At 44.7% G+C, this 16,331-nt stretch overlaps 1 protein-coding gene across 1 annotated transcript in view; it reads right to left on the bottom strand.

Annotated features, from left to right (window-relative positions):
- Positions 1–754: 754 nt before the first annotated feature.
- The window catches only part of LRRC7 (leucine rich repeat containing 7), a 136,199-nt gene continuing 120,622 nt past the window's right edge, over positions 755–16,331 (bottom strand). The window contains 6 exon segments of the mRNA XM_065655878.1: positions 755–862; positions 4,412–4,486; positions 5,709–5,801; positions 7,684–7,902; positions 11,464–11,583; positions 15,296–15,445. Of these exon segments, the coding sequence (XP_065511950.1) occupies positions 755–862; positions 4,412–4,486; positions 5,709–5,801; positions 7,684–7,902; positions 11,464–11,583; positions 15,296–15,445 (765 nt within the window).

Here is a 16,331-nt window from a genome sequence, read left to right as displayed (position 1 = left end):
CATTCCTGAACCACACCTGCCTAAACCCGCGGTTTGTCCACCGAGCGTGTTCCCGTGGGATCAGCTAAAGCGGCAAACGGAGGGAATGAACCAATTCTCAGGTACGTTATTTATATCTAGGTCCCACGGTTGACAGTAGAATTTATTAAGTATCTCACCCTGTATAGTGACATTTTCACTAATTAATATGGAGCCAGCTATACACACTGCATATGTACAGGTATTTTCATAAGGCATATAATATCTTTGCATTGAAAATAAATGAAAATTATTAAATTTAATTTAATATATACTTTCTTTGAGGTGTTTATGAAAATATTTTTTCTCTATACTTTTTGTATGAGACATGATAGAAATATTTCATGGGAAGTACAGGTTAATATATTTTATCTTTATAAAGGCATATACAACTTTGAGGCAGTGTTTCTGATGGACAGCAGAATTCCTAAAGAATTTGTATGTGCTTCTGTGTTTTGAAATCATATGAAATTGACTTTAAGAAGTAACTCGATTAAAAAAACGCACCAATGCACAGCCAGAGGCTGACAATTAAAACCAATACATAGCCACATGAACAATATATTTATATCGTCTATATATTTTTTCCAAGATGATTGGTACTAACATATAGTATTATACATTTGGCACTACCGTTTGCCATTGGTCCAGCAATTGGCAAAAATTTGTTTCCTATGTATAAATCTGTTTGAACATTAGATCTGGCTAGACGTATTTAGTATTTATAAAAAAATATTTAGACAGTAAGCTCACGTTGAATAACTAGGTCTACTGTATTCTGGAAACTCTTCAGTAGTAATACAGCTTTCTCGTGTTCCATATGTACAAAACTGTGTCCGTTGGCCTGTAACACAAAAAAACAAGGAGAGAAATCCAATGAGATTCTATTTAGTGTCTTCATTTTGGGGGAGCAAAGGGATATATGAACATGAAAACCAGGGATAACACGGATAACAGTCACATCATGATTTCCCACCAGCAGGAACGGACACGTTTCTCTCTCCCTCCGCCGGACAGACCCTGCAGCCCCGGCTCTGAGCAGGGCTTGGACTAAGCGCCTCTGGGGCTCCTTCCCAACTAAAATTATTCCGTGGTTCCGATATTCCACGTATTTTCTGAAGAAACACTAACTCTGGGGTGCAATAGTTTCAAACGCTGTGGAGCCCCACGGATGCGAACGCTGACCAAGGCGGGTCCGGCTCGGGGAGACGCAGCCACGCTGCCTGTACAGAGAGGTGAAAAAACTGAATAAACCGCCCAGCTTTAGTGCTGATTAAATCTTTCTATAATTTGCCTGTTAAACTATGTGCAATAGTCAAATTTTAAACGTGATTGCCAGCAGTTTCCCGAGGGTGATCGACGTGCCAAAGCAGCAGGTCCGGCACGGTGCAGAACGGAGCCCTGGGAAGGCGATGGGTCCCAAACCCAGGAACCGTCCCCAGAGCCCTCCCGTTAAACAAAACGTATGTGTGTATATATCTATTATTTCAACTCTTTAACGTTTTAACTAACATTTAAAAATAGGTTAGGGAAGCCTTCTGGCGTTGGCCAATAGACAAGAAGTCCCACCAGACAGCTGTTCTGCGGGTCCAGACCATCACATTAATATAATACCTGGGTGTCTTCTTGGCCACCACAAACCCACCCTGCTGCTCCCCCAGACCCAGTGCTTGCAGGAAAGGCTCCCCATGCCCTCTCGCTGCATTAAAGGATTCGTTAAATCAAATAATTAAAGGACACCCAGCCCAGAGCGACAATTAACAGCAGCGCTGAGCACCCATCTCTGGGAACGGGAAGCCCGGGCTGTGCCGGCGCCTCCCTGCCAAAGGTTCCTGCTCTAAGGAGTCGGCTGCTGGGAGCTCTGGCGCTGGGGCCCAGCACCCAAGCGACACTGAAAAGTAGCTCACTTCGATCCAGCTTAATGCAATAAACCGTATTTGCCCAGAGGAACAGGGATATGGATTTCAGGCAGGAAAAGTTTCGAAGTCATTCACTTCTGTGCCAAAATCAGGCAGCTGTTTGGCATTCGGGGCGGGGGCAGCAGCGACCCTGATGTAATTCGGGGGGAAACTGAAGAAATGTCAGTGTGTTCACCGCGGAGCTGCCGGGGAGCTGCGGTTCTCGTTGGGGCACAAAGCCGGAGCCGCCGGCTCTGCCCGTACCCTGCCCGCCGGCAGCGGCACGGGGGCAAAGCAAGCGGGCCCCGCTCAGCTCCAGCTGCTGGGGAAACCTCTTTTCTGCAGGAAAAGCTGCTCAGCGGAACAGGGCTGCGGGAGACACACATCCCAAAATTCCCGAGCAGGCCACACCAGAGGGATTTGGGATCTAACGTATAAATATATGATAATCAGAAGCTACTTCTTTCATTCCTGCTGCATCTCGCGTTCCCCATAAAATATGCTATGAAATCCACATATCTATTTACACGTTGAGTTACTATTTAGTTCTAATTATTAGACAAGAAGAATGCCCTTTAGCTGAACCATGGAGCCACTAAAAGGCGGTTTCTCAGATCTGCAGGGCAGCCTTTGCCAGGCTGGCACAGCTGACTGAGCTGCCGGCTCCTGCTGCAGCCGGGAAACGTCGCCCCTCAAAAGTCACCCACGAAACTGCGGCTAATTTTACAACAGAAGAACCAATCTCACTTAGCAAATGGAGCTTCTGACACAGAAAGGAAAGACACCAGAGTTTTGCTTCCCGCAGGATCTGGGTTGTTCGGAGCAGCAGTTGTTCTGCACAAGACACACTCTGGTATCGCAAACAGACAACGGGCGAACCCGGGTTGCTGAATGGCAATTTCTCCGTGAGCTGGTAAAGTCCACCCAGGGAATGTCAAACCCTTTAATTTTTAAGTCTTCCCTCCCTCTTTTACCAAAACTGCTTGGGGAGACACATAAACGTGAAATAAAAGTTACTGCTTCTCCTCAAAACATCCTGCTAAGCTAATTCTTCCATGCAAATGTTTCAAAGAGTTCCCCTTGGAGCCCTGGTCTGATAACATGCTCCTGTGGATCTGGATACTCCAGCTAAAGGCTTTGCTTATATTTGAGAAGTAAAACACCCTTCAGCACAGTTACGGTTTTATTCTCTGTTAATTCCTTCATGAGATTAGTGAGTGCCCTTTTCCCCGCCACAATATAAATCAGCATCTGCTAATGGGTATTATGCATGAGTAGAAGTAATTGCAAATAAAAGGAAAATGTGCTTGCCAGAGAACTGGGAATGATGTCCTGGCAGTGACAAACGAGACACCGCTGAGACTGAGCCACATCCTGCGAGAATGACTGGGATGCAAAGCCAAACTTCCTCAACAAAGTGATGAATAAATTAGGAGAGTCGAATTTGCTACCTAAAAAAATATGCAGCTGTACCTTAAATGTGACTATTTAAATATACATAAATGCTCCTATTTTAGGAACAGATGCTGAAACATGAGAAATCCCAGTTCCCCATGGCCTGTGCCCCAAAGGAAAAATAATTTGACACAACAATAGCTTTAAAAACTGTTACAAGCCTTTCGGGCAACTGTATCTGCTCTCTTCCTTTTGTCAAAGTAACCCTAATTGTTGCCAGGGGAACACATTTTCCAGGCTTAACAAAAAATAAAAGAAACCACCTTGCAGGACATGGTAGAAAACCCTTTTCTACACGGACAACTGTTTTTTTCTGTGAATGAGGAATTTTCAGAGTTATGTTCAGGAATAGCCTGTCTATTTAAAAAGTTCATTGGAATACAGAAAGTATTTGTTACAGAAAGAAAAGCTGAGATTTCTCTGTAAATGATGCCGACGCTTCCCTGGTCCAGGAGTGGCTGTTTTTCGTGTGAGTGCATTAAAAATGCTGAGGCAGCAAAAGAGGCAAAAATGTTGCCAGTTACAATCCTGTCCAAAAAAAGTGATTATACAGCTCCTTACACCAGCGTCACATTAGCTGCAAAGGAGAAAATTATAAACACTGCCCGCTTCGTCATATACTTGTGCTTGTGAAGCTGCCTGTGAAGCTCCTTCCTCCCTTCACCTCGCGCTGCCAGTGTGAAACAGCTGGATGTGACGTAAGGATTTCTTTAATTTTAGAGTTTAATTAACCCTTTTCTGCAGGGCCAGAACCGGCGGGCTGGTCCCTATTCAGCATCCCTGTGCTGAGCTCAGCTCCCAGCCAGCGCCGCGGCCGCTGGACATCACACCCAGCGCCTCTTTTTCCACATCCCAGTTCTTTTCAAAAGGTTTTATTCCGAGACCAGCTTGCAAGAATACTGCAAGTAACCCTGTTATAAATCGACGTTAAAGTACCATAATAGCAAAACCCGTGGTTAACATTTACCGAAAATGATCTAATTGTACTGGTAAGACGCAAAGGCTGAGTTAAGCTACAAGGCGGTTAAAGCTGTCCCTACCTGGAGGATCTTGTCGCCAGGCTGGAGCAGGCTGGACGCTGGCCCGTCAGGCTGAACCCTAGTAACAAAGATACCCTATAAGTCAGAAGTAACAGAGGTTAGGATGCTATCAGCAAGAACTGGCTCCCAAAATACAGGCGTCTCCCTAACTGGGGGCTCTAGATACTCTGGCAAGGGCCTAAACGCTAAACTCTTTTTATTAATCTGTTTGTAATTAAACATTAGTATGGGCTTGTAGCAGCTCTCCGTGACCTTCAGCTAGTTATTGCCTGATACGGATATAATTGTGGGTCATTTGAAACTAAGATTCCGCGTCACAGAACAATGTCCAGTTTGAATAGGGTAAGAGTAACAGGGTTATCGGGAGGATAATTAAAATAGAGCAAGCATTAATGTATTAGAATGATGTGTACCATAATCTATACAGTAATCTTTGTTTTTCTTCCTTCAGGAAAAGAAAAAAAAACAACTTTGAAATAATTTCTAAAAGCAATCTTGATATGCAGCCCTTGAGATATTCAGTGCAACGGTCCGTAGGACCCACTTAATCCAGTGTCTGAGGAGAGAACGACTTTGAAAGGGGAAAAAAATTATTAAGTAACAAAGGATAGTTTTAATTTCATAATCTGCCAAACATTCTCAATATTCATGGAAGTCATGACTGTCTCTTAAAACTGAATCCAGTTTTATCAAAGAATATAAATGATAAGAATATGTTTAACAGAACTGTACCCATAGTACTTGTTTTTCAACAAGCTCCAGTCAGTTTTAGCGCACAGGACAGATAAATTCACAGGTTAAGAGCCCATTTCCTAATCCTAAAGCCCTATGTAGCTGCCAGTCACCAGATGTGGTATTTTTATCAGCCTTCCTTTTACTTTAAAGGGATTTATCAGCCTCTTAAACATGTAATTCCCAGGACGAACACTGAGTCTCCCTGACGATAATGCTGAGATGTTTAATTAACATTACAGAGCAGAAGACTGCTTGCCGTATTGACTCTTAAAAGAAAAAAGTGAGAGAGATGATTCTCTAGCAAATAGTCTGAAAGATCAGCTTGCACATGGAATATATGACAGACACTCTTGTCATTTCTGGTTTGATTCTCTTGACTTCATTAACTAGGAAAAAGAAAGTGAACAACACTCCACTAACAACAACAACAACAAGTCAAATATGGGAAAAATTCTTTAAATTATCAGAGCAGAAGTACATAAAAATTTCACTCATGTTATCTATGTCTCCAGTACATGGCACTCTAAAGTAAGGACCATTTAGAGAGAAATTTCTAACTCACCTTATCAGAAGGTTTGAATGGATTTCCTTGTCCGCTTATTCCACCACTGATACTAAAACCAAGGCCGGGATTCTTCTCTATTCTCACACAAAACTAGGTTAAAAAGATACGGCAAGATAAGTCAATGCCAACATTACAGCCTTTCTAAACAATGGCATCTTCTTTGTATATATCCCATTTCAGCACTAACCAGATGAGCTGACCCTCTCAAAAGCTGTATTGCACAGTACAGTAGAAGTCAAGGGAATACTATTATAAACCGAAAGTTTTTCCATGATTTTAGTGTTCTGCAATGATACCATAATACTCACAGTGCTGCATGCACTTTTTCATAGACTTTGAAATTCTATTTTCAAGGAGAAAAAAAACCAAAGCCTTTAGACTTGGGAAGGAGCAGTTCACATTGGCCAAACTTTTCACTTAAACATTAGGGTAAATCTGTCAGTGAGGCTTCATCTTGTGCACTTTTTGTTTTGTTTTGTTTTTTAATTATTTTCACAGCCCCCAGGCACTATGCTGGGACAAACCCAGGGAAAAAGATCAGACATCTTCAGCCCAGGGTCAGGCTTTTACAAGTGCCTTACTCCAGGCAATAGTGCTGAATTGCACCTTTTAGTCAGGGTGACTCTGAACGGCTTTGGGTAATTGAATATAAAATCAAAATGAGTTCAGTGCAGCTTAACGCCCACTCCGGGAGGCAGCCTGAGCACGTGCTCCGGCCACACAAGCAATTGCTTCTCAATCGCGCTGAGATACTCAGAGATTTAATCCAGGCGGCTCCTCATGTGGATCGTCCAACACTTTACACCAGAGAGAGCCTCACTAGTGATTGCAAACCTCGTTCTGCAGGTCAGGTGCCTCACACAGTTACTGCAGTCATTAAGCCAAACATAACAGGGATAGGACCGAGTAATGAAGCAGCTCCTCAGCACCCAGCGGTGAGACGGGGGGCACTGGTGGTTCTGAGCTGAACTGCGGCAGCCGACACAAATCTCAGCAGAGCAGCACCTTCCCAAAGACGCGGCGCTGTTAGCACTGAGCTAGGTTATGGGCAGAAATTGCTAATTAATTTGATGTGAGCCAGTCATGTCAACTGTGTTCAGGAACTTCCATGCCCAATTGTGTTGCTTGGTCAATCCAAGGATAAAATGGTCCTGGTCCCTGGCACTGGGAAGAGCAGGGAGCAGCAGCTGCCCCGGTGGCTGCCCCAGGCTCCGTCCGCCTGCGCCACACAATCACAATCACACAATCACACAATCACAATCACACAATCACACAATCACAATCACACAATCACACAATCACAATCACACAATCACACAATCACAATCAATCACACAATCCCAGGATGTCAGGGGGTGGAAGGGACCTCGGAAGCTCATCCAGCCCAATCCCCCGCCGGAGCAGGAGCACCCAGATGAGGTTACACAGAAGGCGTCCAGGCGGGTTGGAATGTCTGCAGAGAAGGAGACTCCACAACCTCCCTGGGCAGCCTGGGCCAGGCTCTGCCACCCTCACCGGGAACAAGTTTCTTCTCATATTTAAGTGGAACCTCCTGTGTTCCAGTTTGCACCCATTGCCCCTTGTCCTATCATGGTTGTCACCCAGAAGAGCCTGGCTCCATCCTCCTGACACCCACCCTTTATATATTTATAACCATGAATGAGGTCGCCCCTCAGTCTCCTCTCCTCCAGCTCAGAGCCCCAGCTCCTCAGCCTTTCCTCACCCGGGAGATGCTCCACTCCCTGCAGCATCTTGGTGGCTGCACTGGGCTCTCTGCAGCAGTTCCCTGTCCTGCTGGACCTGAGGGGCCCACAGCTGGACACAATATTCCAGATGCGCTCTCACCAGGGCAGAGTAGAGGGGCAGGAGAACCTCTCGAGCCAGAAAAAACCCCAAAAAACCCCAGGAAAACAAAAAAAAAAAACCCAAAAAGCTTTTGTCCAAGAGTTATTTTACAGCCCCACTTTCTCACCTGCTCCTGATAGGCATCCGTACTCCTCTGGCCCTTGGTTTGGATGAGGCAGCGTCCCGTCTGCGGGGGCCGGGAGCTCTGCGCCGAGGGGATCTGGATGGGCAGCGGGGGCTGGTACTGCTGGATGGTCACCTTGTTCATGCTCCCCTCGTAGGGCTGCTCGCGGCTGCGGTGCTGCAGGCTCTGCGAGCCCATCAGCGTCTGGATGTGGCTACCTGCCTGTGGGCAACGCAACCCGTTAGGTCAGGAACCCGGGGAGCTGCAGAGCGACCACGGCGACGTACAGAGCCAAGCGAACGCAAACCTCTTCAATCCCATCAGAGCTCTGCCTGTTGAGCACAGCTGGAAACAACCACGCTTGACAGCAGCAAGGAAATGCCCACTGCGTGCAGTGACCCCAGGAGGTTTACGGGAAACCAGCCGTATTCAGTATGTCTCATAAACAGAAAATATTTTTTTTTCTTCATGTCATGATATATGCTTCTGCTTAGAATGTTTTGTGAACTGAAAACATTTAATAAATTGAAGTTGAGTGGATTAGTCATCACAGCGCACTCTAAAGATACTGGAATGTTCGGTTTTGTTTGGTTGTTTTGGTTTTTTCTGAGGGTAGTTTGGCTAAGATTTATAACACAAATCCAGATATTGGCCAGTATTGTGCACTGTGTAGGAAAACCGTGATCAATGAATGAGAAAGAGCATTATGACTGTATGTCTCAATATCGACCAGTCTCTACGGACAAACCAGACCTACTTAAAATGATGTTTCACATGAAGTTTACACCACCCAATGACACAACGACGTCTCGTCAAGGTGGTCCAATCCTCAGTACTTTCGAATGATCCTGGTGGAAGAGTCACCGCAAAATATCAAAATACTTCTCACCCCTTGGCCAATCATTTGGCCTTGGAAGTTTTAGCAGCGAGGGCATTGGAATGAATTGCTTGTTGCCATGGCAAAAATACATCTTGCTGGATTTCCAAGATTAGCCCCTAGATCACATCATCAACACAGATCCAGTTGGAGCTACTCATGTCACTGAATACAGAATCCCAACAAGACACGAAGTGACTGTGAGTAAAACTGATCTGCTCCGTCTTACTGTTTTGCTGACTACATTTGAAGAAAGGAACTACATAGAATACATGACCGAAGGTTTTTCATTTAGTACAAGAGGGATAGTCTCAAAGTGAGTGATGGTAGAGAAATCTCTAACTCCTTGTGCCCAAATCTTCCATCTCCAAACTCTTCTTAAAAACCAGCTCAGCTGTGGATATGAAAGTGCTTAATGGACGTTGAGAAACACACTGCAAGAAGCACCCGGTGAAGTCTGTCTGTGCTGCGAACATCCCACTGTAAAGGTCAGAAAGATCTTCAACTCAGCCACGATCGGAAGGGAAGGAAAATGCTCGGGACAGATGTTTAGCTCTTCACGAACTCCCAGTCCACAGCAGATGGCCGAATTCGTGTCACCCCGCACCACGGAGACGCAAGCTGAGCAGGTGACCATGTGCAGGACAGTTCTGCGCTTCATGTTGTGTCGCTCATCACGAAAGGATCCCAAAAAAGCAGAATTTTATAAATTCTGCTATTTGCCCCAGATACCATCCACCACAGCAGTCCACAGCGGGCGCACTGGCTGCCTCAGAGGAAGATGGCTATTTGAAATACGAAAAAAATGGTGCTTCTTCACTGAAGAACTGCCTCCCTCCTGCCGCGGCTGCAGAAGGGGCCGACGTCCCCAAATCTGTGTTGCACATCCTCTCAGCGGGTCGTCACCTCACCCCACGTCTGCTCGTCTTCCACCTCCATTCTCGCCGTCCGACCTCTCCTCCTGACGACGAGTGACTTCCAGGTCCCGCTTTGGTGGCCCCCTGCCACACGCCTGCCCTTGCCCCTTGCGTGGCGGAGCAGCTCGCTCAGGATACAACCGATTCAATCAGGCGTGCAGATGACTTCTTGACATGCCAGAAAAAGTCCTCTTCCAGGAAGCATAAATAGTCTTTTAATAAATGAGTGAATTGTCCCATTTTAAGATTACAATATCCACCTTTTCCATAAGAGAAATAGCCCATAAATTATGGGGTGATCATATAAATGATCATACTTAAAATAAAAGTACCATTGTGTTACCGGAAAAACAAAACATACACTTCAATTTATATTTACACCATTTGATTGTTTGTTATGTTGAGCTTTAATTCTGTAGAAGATTTTCTGAGTCTGGCTTCAAGGACCTGCTGTGTCATAATCCCCAGATGCTGGGAAACCAAGACGCTCCAGGTGACTTCCCACGGAGGGGAGATTAACGTTGTCACACCAGCACATTGCAAACCACCTCTGGAGGATGGTGGGTAAATAATTTTCAGAATTCATTTTCTCACTCTCATTCAGAGACTTCGGAGAGATCATATCGCTGCTTCTTGTATATTCACACTGTAGCTTTTGCCAAGCTGCCTTGCTTGGGAATGGGATTTATTTATTCTGCGGAAAAAAATCTCTACTATGCAGACTGCTTCCCCGATTTCATTTGTATTCTGTATTTTATTTAACATCCACCACAAAAGTAAATTATTTTCAGCTCAGTGTCCAATGTTTACAGTATAATTAAAGTAGCTGACAAGGGCTGTAACAATGGATTGCTCCACTGAGTTAAGCAGATTTCAGCACAGTTATGCAATGTTTGTACTTACCCCATCTGAGCAGCCAGATACTGAAGTATTCAGAATAAAACAGAATCTGCAGTTTCTTATTATAGTAACACTGATGATGCACAAATGTAAGACATGGACTGTGTTAGATTGCGTTTTATCCCCAAATGCCGGTGAAGATAAGCAGTAACTCTCCTTAAATGTCTTATCCTAATTTTTTGCACATCAGAGGATGAAGAAGCCACCAAGGTCCCGTGGTGCTCCTGTCCCACCTCCAGCATCTCTCCTGCTCGGGTCTGTCTCTTGTCTCTAGCTCTGTACGGAGGCGAGGGCCACTGCTTCCCAAGCCGTCTTGGCTCCAAAGATGTGAAGCCAGCAGGGAGATCTCTGTCTCATCAGTGCTGACAGTTATGCTACAGAAATTATGAGTGTGCACCTTACGGCTTTCACACCAGTTTTATTCCCTCGGAGCACTGTCCTTCAGGAACGAGCAGGACCGATCCCACAGACAATGTAATTATCACCGCTCACAAGCGCGGCTGCACCTTCTGAAGCTGATTGCAAACATGGTTATTTTGTCAGGATCTCCATTCTCCAGCTTTATGATCAGAGGATTTTAAAAGGGCAGTTTCTCAGCTGATGGCCGGAGCAGCCAGAGTTTGCACAGAGCCAGCCCAGCTCCAAGCACTCCAATTCAATCTCTATCACCACAATGTACTAGAAATGAGACCCCCTTCTGGCGAGTTTATGAGCAAATGACGTGTGGCGGGGATGTCTCTGCCAAAGCCTCTGTGGCTGCCCAGGCACCAGGCTGCTCTCCACCTCAGCACTTTTATTTTTTGTCGTCAGCTGAAGAATGGAATTGAAATATCAGAACAAAGACTTTTCAGGAGAAGAGGGAGCTGGTGGCTGCCTGACCGGGGCAGGAATAGATCTGCCAAGCCCCCTGTGCGGGGGATCTAACTACTGGCATCTGCATAAATAATCACAAAAACGGGTAGCAGGCATGGAAGCACCGTCCTCGATTCATCCCGATTATTGCTGTAGGCTTCAAACCAAAGACAGGTGTTTCCCGAAGCCGTGCCCCTGCTCTCCTGGCAGCGACGCGCTCTGCCCTGTCCCGCTTACCTTCTTGGTGACGGTGTCGGGCGGCACGTCCCGCCGGCCCAGCGGGTAGGGGTTCCACTGCCCGCTGCCGCTCAGCTCCTCCTGCCCGTTGTCCAGGACGCTGCTCTGCTGCGACGGGGTCTGTGCGGAAACGTAGGGCACCTTTAGTCACTGTCACACCCCAGCAAAACGCCTCTTCCACAGTTAGTTCAGCAACCAACCCAGTTAAACCGTAACGCGCCGTGGCTAAAACGGAACGCCTTTTACATTTATACGGTATTTCGTTAACATGTAATCATACTGCTGTGGGACTGTCTGCAAGCAGGAGAAAGACATATGAGAGAAATAATGAGAATACTGAATGATGAGAGAAAAGAGAAAATTAATTTAATGCAACTCGCTATTTTCAGAGACACCAATTTTGGCAAAGCTCCACATTTAAACGTGCAGTCTGCCATTAATCATTTGACTTAGAATGTTCTTGCTGGTCATTTGAGCATCAATACTACTTTTATGAAGTATTTGCCACCAAGATCAAATCATTTGCTTATATTATCTTCAGAAAATATCCCTTAATGGCAATATCGACCTTGTCGTGTCACCTCAGGCTGTGCTCTGTGTATCCCCGTGTGCTTCCCCTGGGCTACGGCAGCTTTTGTTCTAAGTTCACAGGGCACCCTATGTAAATATTACCCAGTAATTAAATGCTTTCCTGAATAGGAATAGACATAACACACATTTAAAGTTTCCTAAACAAGCTCAATACTTTTGTTGTTATTTTCCAACTCTCTCTCCTTTTATATATGTTTCTTCTTTGTCGCTTCTCCCCCTGGTTATTTCACTCCTGTTTCCAGTACTTTGGAGGACAGGTGTACTTTTTCTGTCCCACCATGGTTTTCTGCTCTGTCTCTCTCTGTATTTCTTTACTGTAGCTGGAAATTTTGCTAACAAGGGGATGGCTTTTCGGGTCATTCTTTCCCAAATGCCACCGCTGTACGGCCGCTGCAAGCACGCAGCGTTATGTGGTGCTCGTTCAGTTAACTGCTTATTCAGCTCTGATTAATGGCGATCTGCAAAGAGAAAAAAGTCTTTGCTCCCCCTCATTCAAGCAATTTCTTCTTCAGCTTAGATTATAAAAAAACCCACAAAACACTCCTTTAGATGATTGAAGAGCAAATGAAACCATTGCCTTGAAATATTAAAGCTGGTAACTGGTTAATTAAGAACTTTTTTTAATGCAAGCTTAAAAATCTTTAGAAGTAAACAGAAGCAAATTGTGCTGGAAATTATGCTCTTCAGAGGTCAAGTAAAAATTTCAACCCTAATGATTTAAAACCAAAGAAAACTTCCGTTATAATTCTCTCATCATTCAAGAAGCCTTCCAGAAAAGTCAGGAAAGATGCGATTTTCCTTATGTTAAAGACCACTAGGAAAACTAGAAAAACTACAAGACCTCCCAGCAGAGTTTTCTTCACACACAGAAAAAATGGCAGAACCAGCCCCCGCCACGGGTTTCCCCTCCGGAGCGGCACCTGCAAACCCCAAAATCAGCCATTCCGCCCCATTTGCTGCGCGTAACCCGCACGCCGCCGGGGGCTGCGTCGCCGGAGAGCAGGGCAGCGAACGCCTGCGCACGTGAAAAATTCCCATTGCAGGGATGGGGATTAGCGAGGGAACGGCTGCTTTTCCTCCCTCGCGCACCAGGGAATACGCTGGTTATTCTTACGGGAGCTGGGACCGTACACTGCACCAAGCCATAAACTTTTAAAAGAACTGTGAGATGGATGCCAAAAATCGAAAGCATTCTTCTGAAAAGCGGTTCTTTTGTCACCGCGGCCAACGCTGGGCGCTTTTGATCAGCGACTGGCTAATCTGCAGAGGGGAATTCGCACTCGAAATGGAAAAAGAAAAAACCTAGAGGGTGCTTTCTGCTTTCTCAATAAATAGGAAATTTCTGTGATAACAGCTTTTTCTTTTCAGCATCTGCAGTAAAACGAATTTGTCTACTTGCAATATTATTCATTTACAGAGCTCGGACAGACTGCAAACAAACTACATAGCCATTAATTCTACGTAAAAAATGAAAAGCAGCAGTTCAAACATTTTATACGCGCAGAAGAATCGATGTAATAAACTTTCTCAAAATAAGTAATTGCTGTATTTGACTTCCTGATCTTCCACTGGGCAATTAGAGCTCACTCATTACTCTCTTGAATCCAGGCCACAAGAAAGAGGAAAAAGAAGAGGTAAATATCAAGCTGCCGTGACCTGGATTCATTAAGAAATGCAAATTCTTCAGAACATGTGAAGGAATAAAATTAAACAATACTAAACATTCATATTATATGTTCAACAATAATTTTTCACTGCTTTCCAAACAGTACAGTAAGAGAACACACCCCTCCATGCACTTCAGCATCACGTTTCATATGGGTATGTAGCAATGAAATGCTGGTGAGATATAAAGCAAAATAATTCACATAAGAACACATCCCAAAACACGTCACCCTAAACAATTTCATGAATGTCCTCAGATATCCATATATTAGCATATTGTTCATCTACAGCCTAAAATTCTTAAAGTGATGTATAATAACATATTCCTAAATGCGTGTATTATAGAAAAATAGTACCATTATTTGGAGTTTATGTCAAATGGACTTCTCTGAAGGACTTATGACAAGAATTAGCATATACCCAAGTAGACAAACAAATTCTTTGACGGAAAAAAACCCAGTACGACCAACACTGAGAAGCTGTCTGTGCCCACACACACACATCTACGGTGAGACTTGACCTGGACGTCACCAACTGAACGACAGGGAAGCAGACGCTGAGCCTGGGATTGTGTAAACCCGGCGGGACGGGGGGCGCAAGCGGAGCTCACGGCGTGTGGACCGTACAGCAGGAAAAACCTGGCAGTGACCTGGGGGTGTGCTTGCTTGACCTGCTACAGCTTGGCTCGGGAAGCCAGGCCTTAGCCCCGCTTAGCTTTAGCGTCCGCCTGCATTTCGCCAGCACAATCTAAACCCCGCCTAAGGCCAGGCCAGCAATTAACAGCGCAGCTGATCACATTTCAGCGCCTGGATCTCTGCCCTGTTTCCCTTTAATTACTTGCAGAGATGCCGCTAATTTGTGCCAACAGCTACTGATGCTAATGCAGACCCTTAATGACGCTGGGTCCTTCTAGAACCCCGACAGCGCGACCACTGACATCTCAGCATCTCCTGTCTGACACTCTAAAAACACTGCAGCAATGTCCCTCTCTGGCTTCTCATACCTGCTCTTCCCACCAAACATTTGTTTGGATGTAACTGTGTATGTATCATCAATATGTTGTTAATTGCTGTAAAATAAACAGTAAGAAAAATGAGAAAATTATTTTCTTTCTATAGGCATCGTTTAACAAAAGTTTAAAATTAATCTAGGTGTGATAGGCATGTGCTCAAAAATCATCAACTATTCCAGCATACCCAATTAATATTCACATGTTAAATTGCCTGTCTCTTGGAGCCTATTTAAATGCACATTAAACAGTTCTACATCGATTTTTCTAAGATCAAACGGTCACAAAAGAAAACACGTTCTCCCTTTCTGTGCACAGCTTAAGTCATTGAGAAAATGATCGCGTCGGTCTGTGACACAAGAGCGGGAAGCAGTAATGACAGCCACGGGAGCCACTTCATCCAAAAAGCAAGATCTTGAGCAGGAAAACTGTGTCGCCACCATCTTTGCTTTTTGGATTGTGTAGAGTATAAGCATGAACAATAGGCAAAAGCTAAACCAGGAAAAAGCAAGGAGTATTATTAATTTCTTTTGTAACGCTGGTATAGGCTGGCTATCCCATACTTACTTTCGGTAGAGGTAGCTCTTGAAGCATTTGGTTTTCAAATTTAGATTTAGGCTGCAAGTTTAAAGTCATGCTTCTGCCGGCATGCATGGCTGGAAACCCTCCAGAGTGCAGCATGCCAAGGCTAACTGTGTTGTGTTTGTAAGCAGCGGTCTGAGTAGAGGAAACAACCACGTGACAGATATGAACACACATGCTCATCGAATTAAATATCACACATATATATGGTTAATTTCACAAAGTTTTAGTTTAAGCAAACAAACAGTACCGAGAATAAATAGCTTTTTGATGCGTGCACTGGGTCACATGGAAGCAAATACATTGCTAGTTATACATAAAATGGATACCATAAAAGACTTCAACGCTGACGGCAGATGAAATATGTTATCTTGGTTTGAAAACTGCAGTATATAACAGTCTTTATTTTGCAAATACGGCTGAATTTTAGTACGCCTGCACAACCATGGGTGGGCCAGAAAACGTGTCTCTAGCATACGAGAGCACCAAAGGCAGCGGAAAACCCTACACGGGCGGCTCTGCGCCTCTGAGCGGGGCGGAACTCCCTCCCCGTCCCCTGAAGCGATTCCTCTGCGCTCAGCTTAACTAGATAAGCCCAACTTTCCACGAGATAAAGCATTTCTTATGCAAATATGCATTGTAAACTAAGTGGAAAGATATTCCTGAAACAACCAACATCTGGGAAGTGTTTATTCCCACCAGAAATGTCTCTGCCTGGGCTGCACTATTTTGCCTGGCTGTTATCTGTTTTCCAGCCAGTTTTACACAACACAAGGAAAACAGCTCAAGTAAGGAAAAAGCTTCAGCCTTCAAACCCGTTCTTAAAATTTGCCCAGTTGATCCTTAACGGTATTTTAATATGTATCACATCTGAGCAACTGGAAGGTGGTGAATATATATTAACACCAAACTCATTAGCAGCTAGCATAAAACAGGTATATGGACACGTTTTGAAACTAACTTATGCATTTCATGACAGTAATTTTTCGTAACCACTTCAGATCACGAAGCAAATCCGATT

This window comes from Caloenas nicobarica, chromosome Z (assembly GCF_036013445.1).
Source record: "Caloenas nicobarica isolate bCalNic1 chromosome Z, bCalNic1.hap1, whole genome shotgun sequence".
NCBI classification, from domain to species: Eukaryota; Metazoa; Chordata; class Aves; order Columbiformes; family Columbidae; genus Caloenas; species Caloenas nicobarica.
The sequence above is the reverse complement of the archived record's forward strand: the minus strand, read 5'-3'. Positions and strand labels throughout refer to the sequence as shown.